General features: G+C 47.5%; 1 protein-coding gene across 1 annotated transcript in view; it reads right to left on the bottom strand.

Annotated features, from left to right (window-relative positions):
- Positions 1-871: 871 nt before the first annotated feature.
- The window catches only part of gon4lb (gon-4 like b), a gene marked incomplete at its 5' end in the record, with an annotated part of 35112 nt that continues 14536 nt past the window's right edge, over positions 872-21447 (bottom strand). The window contains 27 exon segments of the mRNA XM_080540945.1: positions 872-1729; positions 1888-1990; positions 2291-2371; positions 2373-2529; positions 2700-3350; positions 3903-4128; positions 4643-4753; positions 4834-5142; positions 5521-5664; positions 5848-6045; positions 6277-6440; positions 6840-7113; positions 7356-9431; positions 9902-10018; positions 10591-10741; positions 11585-11735; positions 11951-12131; positions 12419-12505; positions 12815-13037; positions 15509-15618; positions 15855-15895; positions 18007-18111; positions 19045-19255; positions 19515-19691; positions 19941-20063; positions 20313-20408; positions 20732-20782. Coding sequence (XP_080397071.1) covers positions 1616-1729; positions 1888-1990; positions 2291-2371; positions 2373-2529; positions 2700-3350; positions 3903-4128; positions 4643-4753; positions 4834-5142; positions 5521-5664; positions 5848-6045; positions 6277-6440; positions 6840-7113; positions 7356-9431; positions 9902-10018; positions 10591-10741; positions 11585-11735; positions 11951-12131; positions 12419-12505; positions 12815-13037; positions 15509-15618; positions 15855-15895; positions 18007-18111; positions 19045-19255; positions 19515-19691; positions 19941-20063; positions 20313-20408; positions 20732-20782 — 6432 coding nt within the window. The 3' untranslated portion in view covers positions 872-1615.

Below are 21447 nucleotides of genomic sequence, written 5' to 3'. Positions count from 1 at the left end.
TAAAACCTGTTTTGTGTAGTTGGGTCTCTGGGGGCTGATTGGAAAAAGCTATTCTGTCTGTCTGTTCTGACCTGAACCGGTCCACTCCACGAAATCCCGTTTGTATGGCTGTTTGTTTTCACCGACTTGAGACCTGTGGGCCGATCCATCCCTACTGTGGGAGAGAGCAGTGAGGAAGCAGGCCGTACCAGAGAGATGAGTTAGGATCGCGTTCCAGTGGGCGGAGGACACAGACCCTGATGAACGCACTACACAGACCCTTAGCGCCGCCCAGTAAGGAACATTTGCCTGTGAAAAGTACCTGTATTTCTCTACTGTGCTTTGCTGCTTGCCTACATTTAAAGCAACCATTGTCGGCACAGGTCTCGAGGTAGGCGTTTGAGGCAGGGCCATCACCCGGTGGGGGAGCACTGTAGGGAGCAGTCATTCTGTGAGTCAGAGCAGGATTGGACTCACCGTACCACACCAGAAGCAGGAGCGTGCTGAGCCTGATTAGAGACTATTTTCTTTTGGGGATATGGTTCTTGACTGGAATTGAAAACATGTCGCCATTCTCTTTACATTGTTGTTTGGTCTCTTCCCCCTCCCTGTTAACCTCTCGGTAGCCCTGACTTAAAGGTCCCTTAGGCTGGTAGAGTGGGGCCACAGGGTGGGAGACTTATTAAGTGAGTTAAAACTTACATGTCTTTTGGTCCTCTATTAATGACTAATGATGTTTTTCCTCCCTCCCGACCCTTGTATTTGTTTGTATAATTGTGACATTATTGTGTTTCAGTTGTTTGTTGAAAAACGTAATTAATTAAGTTAATTAATTTATAATTATTAATTAATTAATTACAAAAACATCGAAAAGGCACACAAATAAATTAAGTTGGCTTTAATTTGTACAAAATATAACTGGCATGTCTTTTTGTACGCATGTCTCCTGTATCGTGCCATACATTAGCAAGCACAACCTAGGGAATTTAAAAAAAGATGACCCATAAAAAAACCACCCCTGTACATCACTGGCCCCATCCTCAATCTTGCACAGTATTTACAATATTTACACATTTTGCACTGTTAGTAACTAAGGTCTTAGTCTGAAATAGTGCTGTGATTCAATGATTCTTTTAGACACATTTTAAATAACTTGAGCCCACAGAGCCCACTTTTATAATACCTGTCTGTGGCCACATGGAAGAGCTGCCATCTTTATTTGAATTGCTGGTTTTGCTTCAGCTGAGTCAGGGCTCAGGTGATTGAATATGCGTTTGTTTGCAGTTTTTGTAGGCCTTGATGTTGCATACACCTCCAGATTTCACTGGCTTTGACTGGGTTCACAATAATAGCTTAGATATGGTATAAATATACTGCAGTAACAAATAAAACATATCCTGTGCCTCCTCCCAAGTGATATGCCTAATCCCAAACCACTACCTCATTATGCATGTTTAGTTATCAAAGAGGATTAAACAGATGTAAGCAAGATTGTGAAAACTCCACCAAGCTAGAGTTAAGGGTGGTGCTATAACCATGAAGCTGTATGTATACCTATCAAATCCTCTTAGATCTCCACAAACTCATAGTGTGTAAGGGGCTGGGGTCAACCCATCTCTAGTCTGTTTGAGCCAGTTCAGTCCTGCTCCTGGTCCAGGGCTGTCTGCTGCTCCGCTCCCTCGTCCTCTGAGCTGACCTGACGGGCTGCCGTGTGGAATAGACGCATCAGGTCCCGAAACCGGCGAGAGACCTGAAGAAGAATGAGGAGGGAGTCTGAAGACTAGGGTACATTCACAACCATGTTATACCACATGCTGCATAACTGGTCGAATTTCTACATTAACATTAAACTGCGACATAATTCAGATTCCATTTAGTTGTGAAAATGTTATGAAAACAGCCTTTCACCTCATTGGGTGTTTTGTTCCTGAGCTGAGCAGAGATTGCTTGAAAGGTATTCTGGTTGGCTCCTTGCTGCTGACAGATTGTTAAAATGACACGGTCTGCCTCTCTGTAAGAGAACAGGAGAAACGGAAAATATTGGTAAACGTGACAGATGTAATAATCACTAAAGCAAGATAGAACGTAACCACCACCAATCTACAACTTCAGCTGGCTAGCTAACTAACTAGCATAATAAGGTCATTCACAATCTGGAATCTTAACAAGATGCAAAGGAAAAAAACAACAACGTACAAGTCAAAAGCTTCTTCAATAAAACGCTCAATAAAACAGCACACTAACACAAGTGTTGAAGTGGGATATTACTATGAGGTAGTGCAAGTTAAATGTCTAGGAATCCCTCTTTTACCTTGTCCAAAGGATGACCTTCTCCCCACTAGCAGTGAGGGAGATGTTCTTGGCGCAGACGGTGGGGTCAGATGGGGGGCTGGGGTGAGGTTGCAGGAGAGTGGAGGGGGTGAGGAGAGGCTGCAGAGGAGTGGAGGGGGTGAGGAGAGGTTGCAGAGGAGTGGAGGGGATGAGGAGAGGCTGCAGGGGAGTGGAGGGGCTGGGGAGAGGTTGCAGGGGAGTGGCGGGGGTGAGGAGAGGCTGCAGGGGAGTGGAGGGGCTGGGGTGAGGTTGCAGAGGCGTGGAGGGGGTGAGGAGAGGTTGCAGAGGAGTGGCGGGGGTGAGGAGAGGCTGCAGGGGAGTGGAGGGGGTGAGGAGAGGCTGCAGGGGAGTGGAGGGGGTGAGGAGAGGCTGCAGGAGAGTCGAGGGGCTGGGGTGAGGTTGCAGAGGAGTGGCGGGGGTGAGGAGAGGTTGCAGGAGAGTGGAGGGGGTGGGGTGAGGCTGCAGGAGAGTGGAGGGGCTGGGGTGAGGCTGCAGGAGAGTGGAGGGGCTGGGGTGAGGCTGCAGGAGAGTGGAGGGGCTGGGGTGAGGCTGCAGAGGAGTGGAGGGGGTGAGGAGAGGCTGCAGGAGAGTGGAGGGGGTGAGGAGAGGTTGCAGAGGAGTGGAGGGGGTGAGGAGAGGTTGCAGGAGAGTGGAGGGGGTGAGGAGAGACTGCAGGGGAGTCGAGGGGCTGGGGTGAGGTTGCAGGAGAGTGGAGGGGCTGGGGTGAGGCTGCAGGGGAGTGGCGGGGGTGAGGAGAGGTTGCAGGAGAGTGGAGGGGCTGGGGTGAGGCTGCAGGGGAGTCGAGGGGCTCTCCATCTCTCCAGTGAGAGGGGTGGGGGGGCTGGTGGCCATCTCCGACCCATCTCCATAACCCCTGTTCTTCTTTGGTGAAGGGCTGTGTTCTCCCTCCCCGTCCTTCCACTCCTCCTCTTCATCCCCTTCCTCGTCATCCGCCAGTTCGTCGTCTTCCTCTTCTCTCTCCTCGGCGAGGGGGAGTGAGCTCTCCTCAGCACCCTCACATGAATGCACACCTTGCTCTGCTGAAAAGGGGTATGTGTTATCTCAAAAAGTCAACCATGCATGACTGATAGCTGACAAAGATATACTGTAAATTGGGAAGTAAATTGCTTGGGAAATAGGCGAGCGAAATTGGTAAACACCGGTATATCCCTGGTTTCTAATTCCTCACACAAATTGGCGTAGGCACCCTGTCTCCGCAGTAGCCAAAGACAGCTCCATATCCTCTGCTTTATATTGATATACAAGGGTCATGTCTGTGTATGTTTTCTCCTGCTTTCTCCTGCTCTCTAAGACTGTGCCTTAGAAATTGGTGTTATGATTCTGTGTGTAGTCTGAAGCTAATTATCATCACCATTAATGCATTGGAATGTCTCATCCGGGTAAACCCAACTTGCGTCATAGTTATGGAAACAGTGTTTTTTTCTCAGCAATTTCTCTGAAACCGACTTGTTGCGACGCAGATCTTTGATCTGAACTGGCCTTTACAGTGACAATAAGGACACCAAGTCCACTTATAAATAAATAAGTGTTTCACCCAAAAAAATCAATCGATTAATCAATAAACATCTTACCAGGCTGTGGACTACTGGCCCCACTGTCAACTTCTTCTTTGACTTCAGAGTCCGCCCCTTTCTCCTCCTCTCTTTCTTCTTCCTTGTCTTCTTCCCTGTCTTCCTCTCTCCTCTCTTCCTCCCTCTCCTCACAGCCTGTGTCGGCGTGGAGGTCAGCAGCGGGGCTGGCGGCTGTGGGGTACAGGGGGTCAAGACTCTTCATGGCTCTGGAGACGCCGTCAGAGGGCTGAAACAAGAAAACGGAATGCACACATGACTGAATCAGGCAATATAGAAAATTGCATTGACATGAAAATAAAATAACTTAATTTGCTCCTTTGAGTTGCATTTCATGTATGAAAGGCGCAATATAAATAAAGCTACTTACTTACTCCTTTGCAAATATATTTTGTAATGCTATTCTAACCCCAATAATTTGGGGAGAAATGTCACCTGTGTGTGTGTGTGTGTGTGTGTGTGTGTGTGTGAGTGTTGTGCACAAACTGGCTTTGTCTGTGTGGCCAGTTAGCGAAAATATTATAAAAAGCTCAAAATAAAACAGAAGGGACAAAAAATAAAACTCATTATATAACAATAACATGAATAACACTCGTGAATCTACATAACCCACCCTCATTCCCAACACACAGCTTCATTGACAACATAGCAAACACATCCTCATTCCACAAACACCTATGTACCTATGCACAAACACCTTAACATTCCCTTGTTAACCGTCTGAAGCTAGACAATCAAGCTACCTTGTTGCCATGGCAGCGAGAGCATCCTTTCCTCTTGTGTCTACGAAGCTTGGTGTCATGGCTGGCTTCATGACAGAGGCAGGGGCAGTCCTTTTCTGGCCAATCGCATTCCTATGATGGAAGACAACCAACTAATAAGAGAAATATCTGAAGATACAGCTAAAACAGATTTTATTCCTATTTCCTCAAACCTTGTAGATGCCATGGGAACCCATTTTCCTCCTCCGACTTCGGATCGTCAATGGTGGAATCTTATGCCCCTCCTCCTCTTCCTCTAGGTCAGGGAGAGTGACTTCTTCAAAACCACCACTTGCTCCTCCCCCCGACCCCAAACTGACGACCTCGCTTGCTTCGACCCCGACCCCTCCCTCCTCTGGCCAGCATGCTTCCTCAAACTGCCCTGGACGACTCGAGGGTGGGCGGAGCTCATCAAAGAATACCCAGAATTCCCCTTGCAGATGGGTGTGGCCTTTCAGGAGCGAGGACATCTGTGTTTTCAGCTGTCATAGGGTGGAAGGGGAATTTCTTACAGGGTTACTGTGAAATATAACCTCAGAGTAGGGTTGGGCGGTATCCAATTTTTTTACACCTTTGAACTATTAAACTATGAAACTATTATGCAATTTATTATATACAGTATGTTTTTTGTTTTGTTTTATGACGGTATTGAAACTGACAGCGTTGCTAATAAAAAAATGTTTATGCGGTACACGGTATTACCGCCCAACCGTACCTCAGAGTTAAAAAAACGAACTTATTTTTTTAAATAATTTTACTCCTGTTGATTAATTTAACATATACAATCATTCAAATGTGCAGATCTGTAGTGCATCAAGCTGCACAGACATGAAGCCCTTTGTGGTGTGTCCCTGACGTACCTCCTCGATGCTGGTTGGGCTGAGGTCGGGGCCCCCCTGCAGAGCCTTGACGATTTTCTGGTAGTGAGACGGATTCTCCCCAAAACTAATCTCCAACTGCCTCAGGAAACGCCGACTGCGCTCAAACGCCTGCTGTTCCTCAAACTGGATCGGGAGAGAACGACGGAGAACAGGGAGAAAAAGGGTAAACGGGAGGAGGGGATTCGAAAAAGGAAAAGGGAGGCAAGGATAAGAGAGGACATGGATTGAAAGCATCATTTTAGAAATCATTTATCATCTTGTTTTTGGATCAAAGTTGATGGGATACAGCTATAATGACGCCCTTACAAGGCCGCACTCCAGTGCCTGCTCAGGGAGCAGGAAGGCAGCAAAGTCCCTCAGGAGGTCCGGCCACTCCCCCAGGACCGGCCGTAACTGGACAAACAGCTCCACGGCACTACGTCCCTCGCTCCCCCTCTCAAACTCATACAGAAGCCCCAAGACCTCCTCCATCTTCCCTGGGACGTCCTGAAGGGCCTCCCGTACCTATGGAGAGAAGACGGAAAGGTGGAGGGTTAAATGGACAGCATCATCCATTTCACTTCCCACAAATTGCACACTTTCTATGAATACCTTAAAAAAAGATACCTATGGATCCAGAGAGTCAACACCCTAGAGGTATTTTCAGACAGAGGCCGATTCATTTGGATATGAAGAAAAAGGGAGAGGAAGTCACTTTAGACTACGTAGGTGCACCCCAGAGTGTCCGCTCCTCACCCTGTTGAGGTAGGCCTGTGCAAAGGCCACGTCTTTGCTCTCTCTCAGCGGGTCGTTGTCCAGGATGTGGTCATCGTAGAGTAGCAGCAGTTTGGACGTATCTTTGCTGTCTCGCTCTTGCCGCCGACTACGCCTCAGACTTCGAGGTGGAGGCCTGCCTCTCCCTGATGCCACCAGATCGTAGAGGGAGACAACGTTTTGAGAAAGGGGATTGAGATTGGTGAGACCCGAATAGCAGAATGTTTTGATGAACACTGGTTGGGCAGACTACTTTTCAATTGCAAGGCAAAGCGGCTCGGGTTGAGCTGGGACACAAAATAAGTACAGAATGAATGAATGAATGAATTACAGAATGAAAAGTCCAGGGCAACGGTACTGAGTACTACAGGTAGTAAGTGTGAACCGATTTGGATTCCAGAGAACATTTTACTCTCAAGCCAATTTCTTGCCTACTCTTTAGTGTTATCAAATCATGTACAGGTAAAACTTTGCTTCTCATAAACACACTTTGTAATATTATTTTGTTGTGGCTCTCTTCCCTCACCCCTTGACCTCAGACTGACCTCTGCCTCGTCCTGCCCCCTTCCCGCTGGCCCGGGGAGTTCCTTCTTCTCCGGGAGGTGCATCCTCATCTCCAGGCACCTTACTGGCCCCGCCCTCACATGACTCCAGCTCCTCCCCCTTGGTGGGCCCCTCCTCCTCCTCCTCTGAGATCTCCTCCTGGGAGTTCTGAGAGACGGGGGAGTTGGGGGAGGTTGGGGACGTAGGAGAGTTATCCTCCTCTGAGTCACAGAGTCTTCCCTCTGAGGCCAGCCAAGTCAGCTTCTTCATGGTCTCCTGTGGGAGGCAAGAGGGAGGATTTTTTAGTCATTGAAGTGTAACATGCTATATATTCAAAACATTTTGCCAGAATTCAACAGTTAAGGCCTGTTTTCAGCACTCCAGATTATTTATTATGATCTCTAGGCACAACCAAACATATTCATGGATTTCTTTGCTTCATTTCTGTGTTTTTATGAGTAAAGACTATGCCCTGAGGAAGAGGAAATGGACTAGCAATGTTGGGTGTGTAGACATACCTGCAATTCTGGCACTGAGAGAATAGACTCCTCAGAGGCTGATGACATCACCTCTTCCTCGTCTTCATCCTGAGTGAGGTCATCAAAATCCTCCTCTTCCTCCTCCTCACCTTGCCTCTCCTGCTCCCCATCTCCGTCTTTCTCTCCATCGCCATCCTTCCCTGCACCGTTCTGTCCTCCATCTCTTTCTCCATCTTCCTCCCCCTCTCCCTGTCCACTCGGCTTTCCCTCTCCTCCCTGCTCTCTGTTACCCTCCCTTCCTCCATTTCTCTCCTCCTTTCCCCCACCATCACTTTCTCCTTCCCTTCCCTCCCCCTCATTCTTATCTCCTCCTCCTCCAGTTGGTACTTGTGCCGCAGTCTCTCGGCTCATCATGACCGTGCACTGCACAACACATTTCCCCCCCTCTCCTTCTCCTTTCTCATCATCTTCCTCTTCTTCTCCCCTCCTCTTCTTCTTCACTGGTAGGCTATTGGGACTGTGTGTTGATGCAGCTGCCATGCACCACCTCTCTAATCCCACCTCCATCCCTTCCTCTCCTCCCTCTATCTTGTTCTTCACCCCATCTCCACCTCCTTCTTTCTCTCCCATCATTTTCTCCAGGGCATCAGCCTGGCTCTCCAGACTTGAGCAGGGGCTTCCAGATGAAGACTCAGAGAGCGTCAGGAGAGGTCCTTCTGAATCTACCCATCCCTCCCTCTCCTCCTCATCTTCCTCTCTTATCTCCCCCTCTTCCTGCAATCCCTCCACCAACTGATGGAGCTGCTCCTCTAAACTCGGTCCTGGTAAATCTCTGGTTGGAACGCTACCGGTTGGCAACCGGACACTCAGTGCTTGCTGGTAGTCCAGGCTACCACTTGGTAAATATGTGGGCGGCGAGAGACTCAAGGGTTTGCCAGGTGCAACAGTGGCGAATTGTCGTTGGGGTGCAGCCGACTGACCGAAGGGAAGTTTATCGCACTGATGAAATCCATTCTCCAAGGCTTTGGACGGCACGGACCCGTTTGGGACCAAGCAGTTTTTGGGCACCCAGAGCATCTGTGTCGGACCATTGGACTCAGTTTGGACCAGGACATATTGGGAGCTTTCAAAAACGGAGGTTGTTGATGGGTCGCAGCCAAGCTCACCGTTGGCCTCTTCTGGGAGTTGGGAGGTGATAGGTGGGGGGGAGGATGTGTGGGAAAAGAACACTGGGCTGGACCTGGGCTGAAGGCCGCTCTCTGGGGGAGTGGGCGGGTAGTTGGGGCCTGCATCAAATCTTGGGGGGGCCGGCAGGAGGGGCCTGGCCAGAAGGTCCTGCCGTGGGGTGGAGCGCGGGTGCCGCTTGGCCAATCTGGAAGCAGCATAGGTACGACGGGCAGACTTAATAACCAATGGGGAAGATCCGCTGTTTGGCTTTGGGGGAGCCGGCTGGATGGGAAGCAGTTTGCGTGGTGGTACCCAGAAGTTTGTCATCTCTGCTTGGTTGGACATTGTTTGTATTACACATGCTGCAACCACACTCTGACCTACAAGGGGGGCTCCCATGGGGGCGGGAGGCGAGATCTGGACCAGGTTTGGGGTCAAGGAGCATGGAGCAGGTGACAAACCAGAATCAGCAGTTTCTTGTCTGAGGTACTGAGCTGGATGGAGCCCAATAGGATGAGTGGCAGTCAATGGAACAGCTCCGTGGGCAGGAGTGGCAGGGCCCTGGGCCAATGGCAGGGCCGCTTGGATTGGAGTGCAGGGGGCCTGGGCCAATAGGATGACCCCTTGCGAGGGAATGGGTCCAGGGACTTGGGCCAGGAAGCTGACAGCGTCTGTAGGGGCTTTGGCCAGGGGTGGGAGTGGGGCAGCGTGGGTGAACCCGTACAGGGGACGAGGGGGTTTGGGTGGGCGCTCACCTTTGTAGGTCATGATGGGATGTAGGCGCAGGACAGCATTTCTGGGGCAGGACGGTGGGTATCGCATTCCACGGGGGAAGGTGTAAGGGGGTGCTGGAGGAGGATGAGGTTGTGACGGGTTAAATGCTGGAGGAGGCTGAGGCTGTGGCTGGTTAAATGCCATCACTGCCTTGTGTATGATAGGTAGACTCTTCTGCAGAGGAAAACAATTCAATCACACATCAGCAACTTGAACTCCTGGAATATTCTCACAATTTTCAGCTCTATTATATTTAACATCATTCAAATTGTTGCTAAATTATGGCCTGCTGCCAGGAAAAAATGCTTATAACAGCTCTTTTTAATTGTGGTGTCAAAAGGGCGTTATTGAACCCATGCAGACAAACTACCAGCTTCACTTAATGTCTAGGAACACTAAATTGGTTTAACAACATGTATTCCTACTAGAGCTCTAACACAGTCGAATGACAGACTAGACTAAAAGCATTATAGACAACTTCACATCCAGGACTGCTATTTCAACTATGCAGTTAACTATCAAATGTAAATAAACACTTTTTGGGGGATGTTGAGTCAGAGCCATCATAGATGCTGAAATTGTACTTTTGATATGACTTTTCTTGTGTGAATAGTAACTAGTAAAACAGTAAAGGAGCTTCATACCTTAAGCCAGTTGGGCAAAACGGATGGCTCTCTCTCCACCGGGGGGCGCTCCTCCCCTGGCATTACCCTGAGAGAGGCCAACGGGAGGTCAGGGAACACACTGAGCAGACAGTACGACTAGAGGGAAGAAGAAACAATGTCAGACAGTTCATCCAAAATGTCGGTACAAAGAAATTGTAACATGTTTGCATAAGAACAGAGATGCCCTTAATAATCAGTTACGGTTCAGATTATATTTTTATGGTTACGGTTAGGATTACAGTTAGATACCAGGTGGAACACAAGCTCTGCCGATGGGGCACCTTTGAGAGATGACATGATGAGCATCAATGGATTTAGCCACATTTGGGAGCTTCTATTCATTCTATATTTTAGTAGTATATTAATGAGTCCCAAACAGGTATTAATATTATAGTAAATTATAATTATAAATTGCAATTTATAATTAATACAAGCTACCAAATGGGGTTACAATGAATTGGGTGCCTAACCTTGACCATGTTCTCACAGGCCTAAAGCTGGCCATATCTAACCTTGACTATGTTCTCCGGTGCCTAACCTTGACTATGTTCTCCGGTGCCTAACCTTAACTATGTTCTCCGGTGCCTAACCTGGACTATGTTCTCCGGTGCCTAACCTTGACTATGTTCTCCGGTGCCTAACCTTGACTATGTTCTCCGGTGCCTAACCTTGACTATGTTCTCCGGTGCCTTGGGGTAGCACATCTCCCTCACATGCTTGCGTAGCTGCTCCTGCTTCTTGCCACGGATGAGGTAGCGACTGATGAGCTGGTAGGGGAGCTCCGTCTCACTGAAGTGCTTTAGAGCCAACACTAAGAGACTGGAGACAGAAAGGACAGAATGAGGGAAGGATCATTATTCATATTTGGTCTAACATTCATTTGATGGTCTTCATAATCATCCTTTGGCGCATGGTCGTCAGGGCCATAACTACCTCTGCTCTCTGTGGTTTCAATAAGAGTACTCAGGCCTTCAAGTAGAGATGTTTTTGAATATGGATGTTTAACATATTGTTTACAGGGTTTTTCCTGGCTCAAAATAAGGCTTGTGGTAGGTGGAGGTGAAGCAAACAGGCTCAAAAGAGTTTTTGCACGAGCTTACGTGCAAATAAATGTTTTGTGTGCCCGCAAACCCGGTGCTTGTTCTTATAATCTTTGTGCTGACATTATAACAAACATAAAAAATTGGAACATTGTATTGAAATGTATTATGTAACATTAAAATATTAGTAAATATGTGACTTGCTCCATAATTTTCAGTCGCTTTGTGTCAACTTCCAATAATGAGCAAAAAAGAGCCTGGAGAAATCCACTCCTAACATTTACTCAACCGTGAAAGGTTATTTATTTGACATTTGTTTAGAAAAAGTTCTGTCATCACTTTCATAGCGTCTTCAACCACACAGACAGTGGTGCTGGACAAACACTCTTAAGGCATTTATTATATACTGTATATGCGTACATTGGGCGGACACCATTGCTATTTTCAAATACCACGGTATACGGTATTACCGTATTACTGCCCAACTTTAGTGTCCAATGACATCCTCCTTCTCAAAACAAAGCATGTAGCCTACACAGTGACACTGAGTCTGCATGCAAGCGTGTCTGTGTGTGTGAGTGAGTGAGTGTGCAATGTGCATTATGTTCATGTGTATTTCTACCCGTCTTCCCCGCTGGTGAAGCAGTTCTTGGTGCGCGGGGGGTGCAGAGCCGGGTCCAGGCTGCAGTGGGGCAGGAGCTCTGGGTAGAGGAACACTGGTCTTGTGGCCAGCAGCCAGGCCGTCGCAGGGGGCAGCAGGGCATACGTACGCACTGCATGGACACAACAACACAGGAACATCACATACCACCCAACCACTCACTAAAGCCTCACCTCCTAATATATGTTACTGTATAACATGCAAATAAATAAACAATGCAATAAATAAACAATGCAAATGCAAACACACACACACAAACACACACACACACACACACACACACACACACACACACACACACACACACAGCCCGCCTGACCAGTTTACCAGTGTGTGTTGGAGGGGAGGTGGCCTGAGGAGGAGCTGAGGGTTTAGGAGCTGAGCCCTCCTGATCCTGTATCAGAGACAGCGACTCCTGGAGGTTACAGGCCCTAAAGACACTTTTGAAGCCAGGGTTCTGGGAAGACCTGCTCTCTTCCTCCCGCTTGGAAAACATCTGCAGCTCCTCCTGGTGAGACAAGGGTTGAGGAATGAGGAAATGGAGTGAAGGGGGAAGCAATGATACCAAAACGGATGCAACCTATGCGGTGTGCAAGACAACAGACAGAGAGAAACAAAGACATAAAAGAGAGAGGGAAAGAGAGGGGTATAGATAATAGAAGACTGAATAAGGAAGAGATGGTTAGAGAGGGAAGAACAGAGAAAGGGAGAGGAATGGGGAGACCGATACAGAGGACAGAAAGCACAGGAGGGATGGAGAGAGAGAGAGAGACTCAGGTGAAAACTCAAACTCACTAGGTACTCTTTGGTGATGTGGGCCTCGTGGTGCAGGGCCTCCACAGGACTACTAAGCAGATGGACCTGGGTCAACAGCTGGATGTGCTGAGGCGGGGGGAGAGAGAGAGAGAGAGAGAGAGAGAGAGAGAGAGAGAGAGAGAGAGAGAGAGAGAGAGAGAGAGAGAGAGAGAGAGAGAGGGAGAGAAAGAAACTGGTTTAGTCAATACAATAATTATTACGGTAGTCAATAATTTCAATTTTATTTCATAATGCCATTTTTATGGTGAGTTTTGTATAAAACAAGGGAACCATCTAACCAATGTAGAAATTTCGGTGAACTATCCCTTTAACGAGTCTGGGGAAAACTCCCCTAAAAGGTTGCTAGGTTGTTTTCCCCAGTCCACCCCAGGCTACCTGTTGGACTTGCTGCTGCAACTGGAGTTTCTGAGCTGAGTGGAGTGTGAGGGCAGGGAGGGGCAGAGACGGCAGAGGCATCACAGGGAGGGATCTGGAGGCGTTGGCAGGGGTGCTGCCGGGGGGGGCGTCCTGGAGGGCTTTCCTCTGCTGCATGGCCTCCAGCTGCTCCCGCACCGTACGACGGCGCTCTGTTAGCATGTTAGCCAGCGGCTCCTCAAACCTGTGCAGAGAGTGGGAGTGGTCATAGGGGTGAAGGGTGACTATGGGGGGGTTATTCGGGGGGGGGAGGGGGAATGCTATGGCACTACTCAGTACAACACCACCGTTACCGCCAGTGACTTCTAAACAGAGGTCAGAAACATTCTGAGGGTCATTCCCACCTCTGGATGTAAATCCCACAGACTGGTGGGATAGATACAGTCAGATTCCCTAGAGTGCCAAAACTGATCTGGCACAACACTTCTTGAGCTTCCCCGGGACATCGGTCTATCCGACCAGGTGTTTACAGCAGCTGGCCTTACTATGGCTGGCCTAACATGGTAACATGGTAACATGGTAACATGCTAATATAAAAGCTGTAAGCTCAGGGGTGAGTCGGGTGCGCAGTTTGGAGAGGTAAATATATATTAGGCTTAATTATCATTGTTGTAGGTAGGCTATGACGGCGCATAAAATTGCCGCTCTCGTCCAAAGATGTGTCCTATCACAAAATAGAACATTGAATCACGTCTGGATTAGAATTTGTATAGACAAAGAATTATTAAGTATTCAAAATGTATAATTGTTTATCTATGCAAGTTCCAGTGATACACTGTTATATTTTGCACAGAGCAGCAATTTGTCGGCTATTTTAAGCCCTTCATGATTCTGTTTTTGTTTCACTATCAAATGCCTTAGATGTACAAATAATTGAGGAAATTTAAAACTTTGATTGAGGAAAACACACATTTTGTATTTTCTATGTAATAAGCTACAATTTGCTTCTTTTTTCATTTTTATTAATCGACTGATTGATTGTTAAGGTTATTGACTATCGATTAAGAACATTTCTTAAAAAGTGCAACCCTTTTTTGACCACGAATCTGCTGTGAAAACAGCTTCTAAATGTGTTCTGAAGATCAGAAGCTCACATCTGCGGTCTAGTAAGTGTTAAATCCGGGCTTCAGCTACTACAACAGGCCATAAAGCCACACACGGTTAAACTCCTGGTTCAGTCTGACATTGCTGGATTGACATATGAACGTCTCTTCTCTCCTCCTCTCTATCTCTCTGTTCTATCACTCCTTCTCCTAATGCTGAGTCAGTGTTGTCACTGTCACAGAGCTGTTCCTTGACAGGTGGAAAAACCCTGCATCACATTGCCTCTAACATTTATAACCAATCATTATAGAGACACCATGACGCCAACAATCGGCCCCATACACAAACAGACGTGTGCGCCAACACAAACACGCACCTCCGAGATGAGTGATTGATTAAGGGACCGTGGGAGAGGATGATTAGAGTGTGTCTGGTCATTAGCGTGCCTCTGTTCCCGTCAGTTCAGGGAATTGCATTGAATATGACACGTTGCACACACTCAGGGCTCTCCACAGACATCAAACTGGGCACAGGTGCACTGAACATATACACCTGGCATAATGGGTGTGAGTGAGAGAAATAGGTGACTAAGTGTTATGATGTGTTTTCAAGTGTGCATAGATAAATTGTAGACATTAAGCATGAACTCACTAGTCAGCTATATGTTGTGAAACTGCTGGCTAGGCTGTCCCATATCTGGGTCAGGAGGACGGTTGCTCAGTGAGGAAAAGTGGGTCAAGTAGCCAGCGAGGAGAGAGGGTCAAGAGGTCAATATATTTAGGGAAAGGCAGGAATCATATGACTGAGGTTGCCAGGGAGAACAGCCCGTTAAGGGGTAAAGAAGGAGAAAAGGGGATCTCATGTTAGTGAGTTGACAGCAGAATCATGATTGACACTAAACAGCTGATGGCTAACTCAGCAGTAATTTGGGCCATAAGACTGTGCGCAAGGGAGAGAAGGCTCATTCACGTTGTGGTGCATGGACGATGTGAATCTCTGATCAGATGAATAAATATCTTCAAACTGTCCAACCTGAGCTGACCTTGGTGATGTCGATTGATTCATTCATTGGGGACAAAGCATCATCATATCACTAAGCATCGACGAGCGACTTCAGGCGAGCTTTATAAAGACAACAGGGACAAAAAAGCAAAGAGCTACCGAAAAAAAACTGACCACAGAAAGCAATGGTAAAAAAAAAAAAAAAAAAACACAGCCATTCTCTAAACAGCTTATTGAGATAATCATGTAATTGTGACTTGTAGCTCTTCTGTAGGAGTTCTCTCAACCTCCACTCTCTTCAGAGGGAGAGAGAACCCCTCCAGCTCATTTCTCTGCCTCCCTACCCAAACAAGACACAGCACTCCTCTGCTGGCCTGTCCCAAAGGGAGGACTGGATAGAACGTCAACGATGTGAGAAACCAACACATCTGCAGCAGTAGTCATGTAGCCACCAGCACATTACAGTTAGGCGTGTGCAAACGCGCGCACACATAGCAGGCCTTTCGTTAGCCGGTAATATGAAGCTTTTGGTAAGTAAAAACAATGAAAAGCCTATAAATACAATTGCTGCTAACACAGAAACAGGTGGAGGGTGATGGTGGGTTTTACCGGATGGCTTGTGGAACGTTGAACTGGGGAGCACTCGGAGGTGGTGCCTCTTCCTCCCTCTCATCGTCGTCCTCATGCCCTTCGTCATCCTGCTCGTTCACTCCCTGGAGCTGATGGGGGTTTAAGAGGGAGGGGTTTAGAGGGAGGAAGAGAAAATGAGAGGGATGTAGATAGTGAGAGAAAAAGAGAGAGATGGTGTCTCCACTATTCCTCCCATCTTCATCCTCACTTCCTCCCCTTAAATGTTCTCCTCCAATGCTTTTTGAGAAGCAAGCAAGAGCAATAGAGGGAAGACCACTAGGACGCAACCAGATAGACTTGGGGTTTCCCACAATTCCCTACTCACCGTCTCAAAAAGCTCCTCCATCAGCTCGTTGACTTCCTTTTCTGAAAAAGGACGAAAAGTAGAAGTAAGTGAGTAATAATAAGGACAGAGAAGGATGATATTATGTTTCTCATTTCTTTGACGTGGTACATAAATGTTTTCAGTTGGGCTGGTTGCAGTTGAACATGCTGGTGCTGACAGGGTAAGGTGGGCCACAGTCCCTGTGATGGCGGAGGTTCCACAAAGGTGGACAGATGGGGCTTTTCCACTAGAGGGCTGATCCGGGTCAGCCCGGGCTGGCCTGCTTCTTTGGCGCTTTTCCATTTGTCGGCCTGGGTCGGGTCGGGTCGGGTCGGGTCGCTTATTTAGCTACCCATCAAGGGCAGGAACCTTTTTGAGACCCGGAACCTTTTTGCCAGGCTGCGTGTGACGTGTGACGCTGCACACCGTTGATTGGTCAATGGAAATCGTCATCCCATGTTCATAGATTTTTTCGCTAACCGCCATCTTTAAATACCACATTCGCTCTTGGAAAATGTCACTACAGTTTCTGTAATAGCTTATTAATAAAGATTCGAAAAATTATGCTGACCATCGTATTATCTTAGTTTAATGTCATTTCAATGCATCATAGAACTTTTATTTACAACAAGCATAACACAAAAATCGCTATTATGCACCGTCTTTGCCCGTGAATAACACCGGCTGTGAAGGAGGTACAAACACAATACTCCTTTGCTAACTTCACCATCGGTATACGGTCATTTTGAGCCCTGAACCACCGCGCTGACACCCCGAGAAGATATGCTTTTAACCGTAAACTCAATGAACCGGGAGTTCACCCGCTGCTGCTCGCAGCACCGCGCCTGCTGGTTTAAACTCCTGTTGACAGCGGGGGGTGAGAGAAAAGTTTTAACAGGGAATTCGCTCCGCGCTGTGTCGACCGTGATAGGAGTGTAGGATCGACACCATTCAAATGGTTTTGGATTCCCTGTCCTCTGCCCTATCCGGACACGTTTGAATTGTTATCCTAACCCACGGAAATCACAGTTATTAACCCGCAAAGGGCACCGTCTTTGCCCGTGAATAACACCGGCTATGGAGGTGGTACAATCACAATACTCCTTTGCTAACTTCACCATCGGTATACGGTCATTTTGAGCCCTGAACCACCGCACTGACACCCCGAGAAGATATGCTTTTAACCGTAAACTCAACCGGGAGTTCACCCGCTGCTGCAAGCGTATCTATAACGAACGCGGAGATGGAATGAGCCCCGCGTCAGTCAGCCTTTCCGTAGAAATACATCGCTCCGTTATATATCTAACGTTACATGTTTTAAGGCATGATAGTGCTGCATTATGTTGATCTATTTATATCGATCTATTCTTGCCAATTCCTTATTACCAGTGGAAAGGGGGATGGCAAAACACTTTGAATGGGATAGATAGGACTTTCCGTTCAATGAAGCATGATACTCGCGAGTTCATCTCGCTTTTCCCCCCGTTGATGTATTAAACAATCTAAGCAATCTAATCAGAGCAGTTGTTATTATGTAATATTATTGATGGATGTGCCCTTTTTGATGGACAGGAGTGAGCGGATGACTTGATGTGAGCAGACTAATGCCGATAGTCTTGCTCCGAAACCGGAGCTGTCTACAGCGGATTCAAACTATCGTAATTCATGAACTATATGCCCAATCTAAAAAATTCAAAGAGTTTCTGAAAGCAGAGAAGTTGCACTTTTTGAACAGTTGAACTTTTTTAGGCTTATTACGGTAGTTCACCAACAAAAAAAGCACAGTGTGTCAGGAGAAATAAAAATAGAATTGTGTCGGCATTTCCCTGGTTGCGAGATCTAAACTAGTCCACTAGAACTGAAAGCGGCAAGTTACAGGCACTTAACATTACATGTTGTAAGGCTGATCTGTGCACGATAGTGCTGCATTTTGACAATATTCTTATCGCATTTCCCCCTGCTGATCTGTATAGCGGGGGGAATCTTCTGACACTGTTATGACGCGTAACTCCGCCTACTATCTCCTGCTCCTCCTACTCGTTCCTGGTCTGTTGTGTATAGTGGAAAACCAGAACTGTTCAAAAGCGTGCCGAAGCGAGCCGTGCCAAGCCGGGCCGGGCCAGTCAATGGAAAAGCGCCAAGAGAGACTCACTGGAGATGCGGACAGCCCGGTCGTTCCTGTAGTCCTCCCGGTCAGGCTTGTCTAAATCCTCCAGGAAATTATACTCTGGGTCGTCATCATCATCATCACCCTCTTCTAAAAGAGAGAGAGAGAGAGAGAGAGAGAGAGAGAGAGAGAGTCTGTGTTTTTTTTTTATCACACCAATGCACAGACTGTACTTAAAGTTGTCCATTAAATGAATAGCAGGTAAGTATGGACACACTACATGGCCATAGGCACTGCACCAGAGGGAGGGAGGGATGGAGGGGGGGAGAGAGTGAAAAGAGGACAAAGGGAAAGCGAGAACAGGATGAGAGCACTCTGCACTGTGTTCTGTGACAGGAGTTGTGTTGTGCTAGAAGTCCTTAGACAACAGGAGGCGAGGACAAGTGGGGGAGAGGTCAAAATGAGCAAAAACATGACAGGAAACAGATGCAGAACCTTTAAACCTGTGACACACACACACACCTCTCTCACTCACCTAAAGTACATGTACACACACAGAGTGAACGCAGTCCGTCTACCTGCTAGAATGTTCTCGTCTGAAGGTTTATCAGTTTAGTGTACATTTTTTATTAATGTAGCTGTTCTGTAGGAGTTCTCTCAACCTCCACTCTCTTCAGAGGGAGCGAGAACCCCCCCAGACATGTCTCTGCCTCCCTACCCAAACAAGACACAGCACTCCTCTGCTGGCCTGTCCCAAAGGGAGGACTAGATAGGTCAACGATACACACGTCAACGATACACACATACGCACACGATTCCAAGCATTTCCATATATAAGCGAAGTCTGTATTTTACTCATTATCCCCCGGATGTCATGGCTCTGTGTAACATAGATATGCAACAAGATATATATGTAACAATATGTATGCCGTCTACACAGTCCCCTCACACCCACACCATGCCCCAGTGCCGTCTACACAGTCCCCTCACATACCTCAGTCCCAACCCACCCAGTCCCCTCCTGTCCCCCCAGTCCCACCCACACCGTCCCTTCACACACCCCTGGGACGTTCGACCTCTGACCTTCATTGTCCATGTTGGATGTGACGAGGCCCATCAGCCACTCGCTCCAGTCGCGGTCCACTAGGCCACAGTCGTACATGTCGGCTGTAATGTCCGGGGCGCAGAGCTCCGCCTCCAGCTGGCCCAGGGGCACGTCTCGGAGGGTCCGTTTGGAGCGGGTGCGGCACGACACCAGGCCGGCCCCCGACGCTGACGACGCCCCGCTCAAAGGCTGTGGAAATAAGAGGGAGGCTAGATTGAGAGACTAGTCGCTTAAAGCCTCAATAGTGGAGCTTTTCCACCCCTTTATATAAAATCTACAACCCAATGACATTGTTTTTCTTTCATGAAAACATCTTTAATGAGGGCAATATTTGACCAAAGATAAATTGTGATTAACTTAGAACTTATCTCAGCAAACTATGCGATTAACTCAACATGAACATGTTTAATCATTTGACCTGGTATGGTTCTACTCCTAGTCTTAGTACCTGGTAGGGCTCAGCACAGACGGAGCTGAGAGCCAGCTCCTCCTCCACGGCGTGAAGCTTCTCCATGAAGGTGCAGTCAGGGGCCCTGAGGGGCCGTAGGGGGCCGCTGGTGGACGGGGGTGCTGGGGGCCCCATGGGAACAGCCTCCACCCTCAGGTGTCTGGACTGCTTTAGCTTCTGAACACAAAAGCAGGGATGACATCATGTTTAACCCTAATCCCTCACATTCTCATTTAAAGCGTTGCCAGGGTAAAGTCTTTCTACCTTGAAGTTTGATCTTTTTAAAAACATTTTGCAATGAACATGCTGTGTGCGTGCGTGTGTGTGTGTGTGTGTGTGTGTGTGTGTGTGTGTGCGTGCGTGTGTGTGTGTGCGTGTGTGTGTGTGTGTGTGTGTGTGTGAGAAAGGCGGATTGCAGTGTGTTACCTGTCTGGGACTGTAGATCCTCTCCTCCTCAGATTCTGAACATGCCACAGGGGTCCTGGGCCGAGACCCTTGTGCACATCGTGGCGATGAAGCTGTGCTGTCAACGTCACTCTCCAAAAACGACTACAGGGAAAACGTCACAGAAAGACATACTATCTCAGTTATTAAGCCAACCATCTTCCCCATAATACTGAGTGATTCACAATAATTATGAAAACAAGGAGCAAAAACATAAATGTGCAACTAAAACCAGATTTGGTTATGAGCTTTGAGTGTGTCACATGCTTTGTGAGAATCACAGTAAACGATACCACAATACATCGCATTTAATTGTACGAAATACCGATAGAGCAGAGCACCGTCCGTCCTCACCTCCTCTGTCTCGTCCTCCTCATCCTCGTCAGGACAGTACTCTTCATCTGAGGAGTCCTCTTCCTCCTCGAGAGGGATATCCACAAACTGAGGTGGCTGGGGAGAGAGGGATGAAAGAATAACTGAGGTGGCTGGGGATAGAGGGACGAAAGAATAACTGAGGTGGCTGAGGATAGAGGGACGAAAGAATAAGGAGAGACAACACTGACAACAAAGACAGGCGACATGTCAAGGCGACATAGAGATGGATAGAATTGTAAATGTGTTTAATCTATGATCTGAGACCAATCTTACCCAAACTACCCTCTCCAAGACAACTTAAAGAATGTAAAGGTGTTCAGAAAAAAAAAGGTACATGTCCAACTTTATTCAAAGCAAGGTTACTTGACACCAGGAATCTAACAGAGTCAATGACGCACCTTTACTTTCTTGGCCCTTTCGATTGGCGACATGTTCCAGGTGGGGATGACCTGCAAGGGGAGAATAACATCTAATAAATTACATTTTGCAAGGAGCTGGCTTTTATCCAAGCGACTTACAGTACCGTGAGTGCATACATTTTCAGTATGCAGTAGGGATGCACGATATTATCGGCACCGATATTTATCGGCCCGATAATGGGAAATTAATGTGTATCGGTTTTTTAAATTTTTTGCCGATATTGAGACGATTTTTTTTTTTTTTTTTTTTTTTCCCCTAGCACCAGGGGAGCCACCCCTCCCAAATGTCGTTGTTTGGTACCTGTACTATAGCAACGACAATAAATACCATTCATTCATTCATTCATAATATGAAGCCGGAAATATTTCTGCTTCCGGTTTCCGCGCGCATGCTGCTGCGCCTGCGTACAGGCACGCAGTGTATAGACGAGAGCGAAACATGAGAGCTTCCCCGGTGTGTCTGACATTCTGCAGAGTTTCTGAGGCAGATAGTGCATTTGCAATTTGCAACACATGTTCGACAAAAGTTCGGAGAGGAGGGCAAAGGTCTACGAGTTACAACACAACGAATCTCATAAGTCACCTTAAGATTCACCATTGCAAGCAGCACGCTGTATGGAAGGAATATCAAGCAGAAGGTAGCCTAGCCGCAGTGCCTATTGAACAGGCATTTGAATTGTATTCAGTTTGTATAT

This window comes from Nansenia antarctica (genome assembly GCF_963989245.1).
Source record: "Nansenia antarctica genome assembly, chromosome: 10".
Lineage (NCBI taxonomy): Eukaryota > Metazoa > Chordata > Actinopteri > Argentiniformes > Microstomatidae > Nansenia > Nansenia antarctica.
The sequence above is the reverse complement of the archived record's forward strand: the minus strand, read 5'-3'. Positions and strand labels throughout refer to the sequence as shown.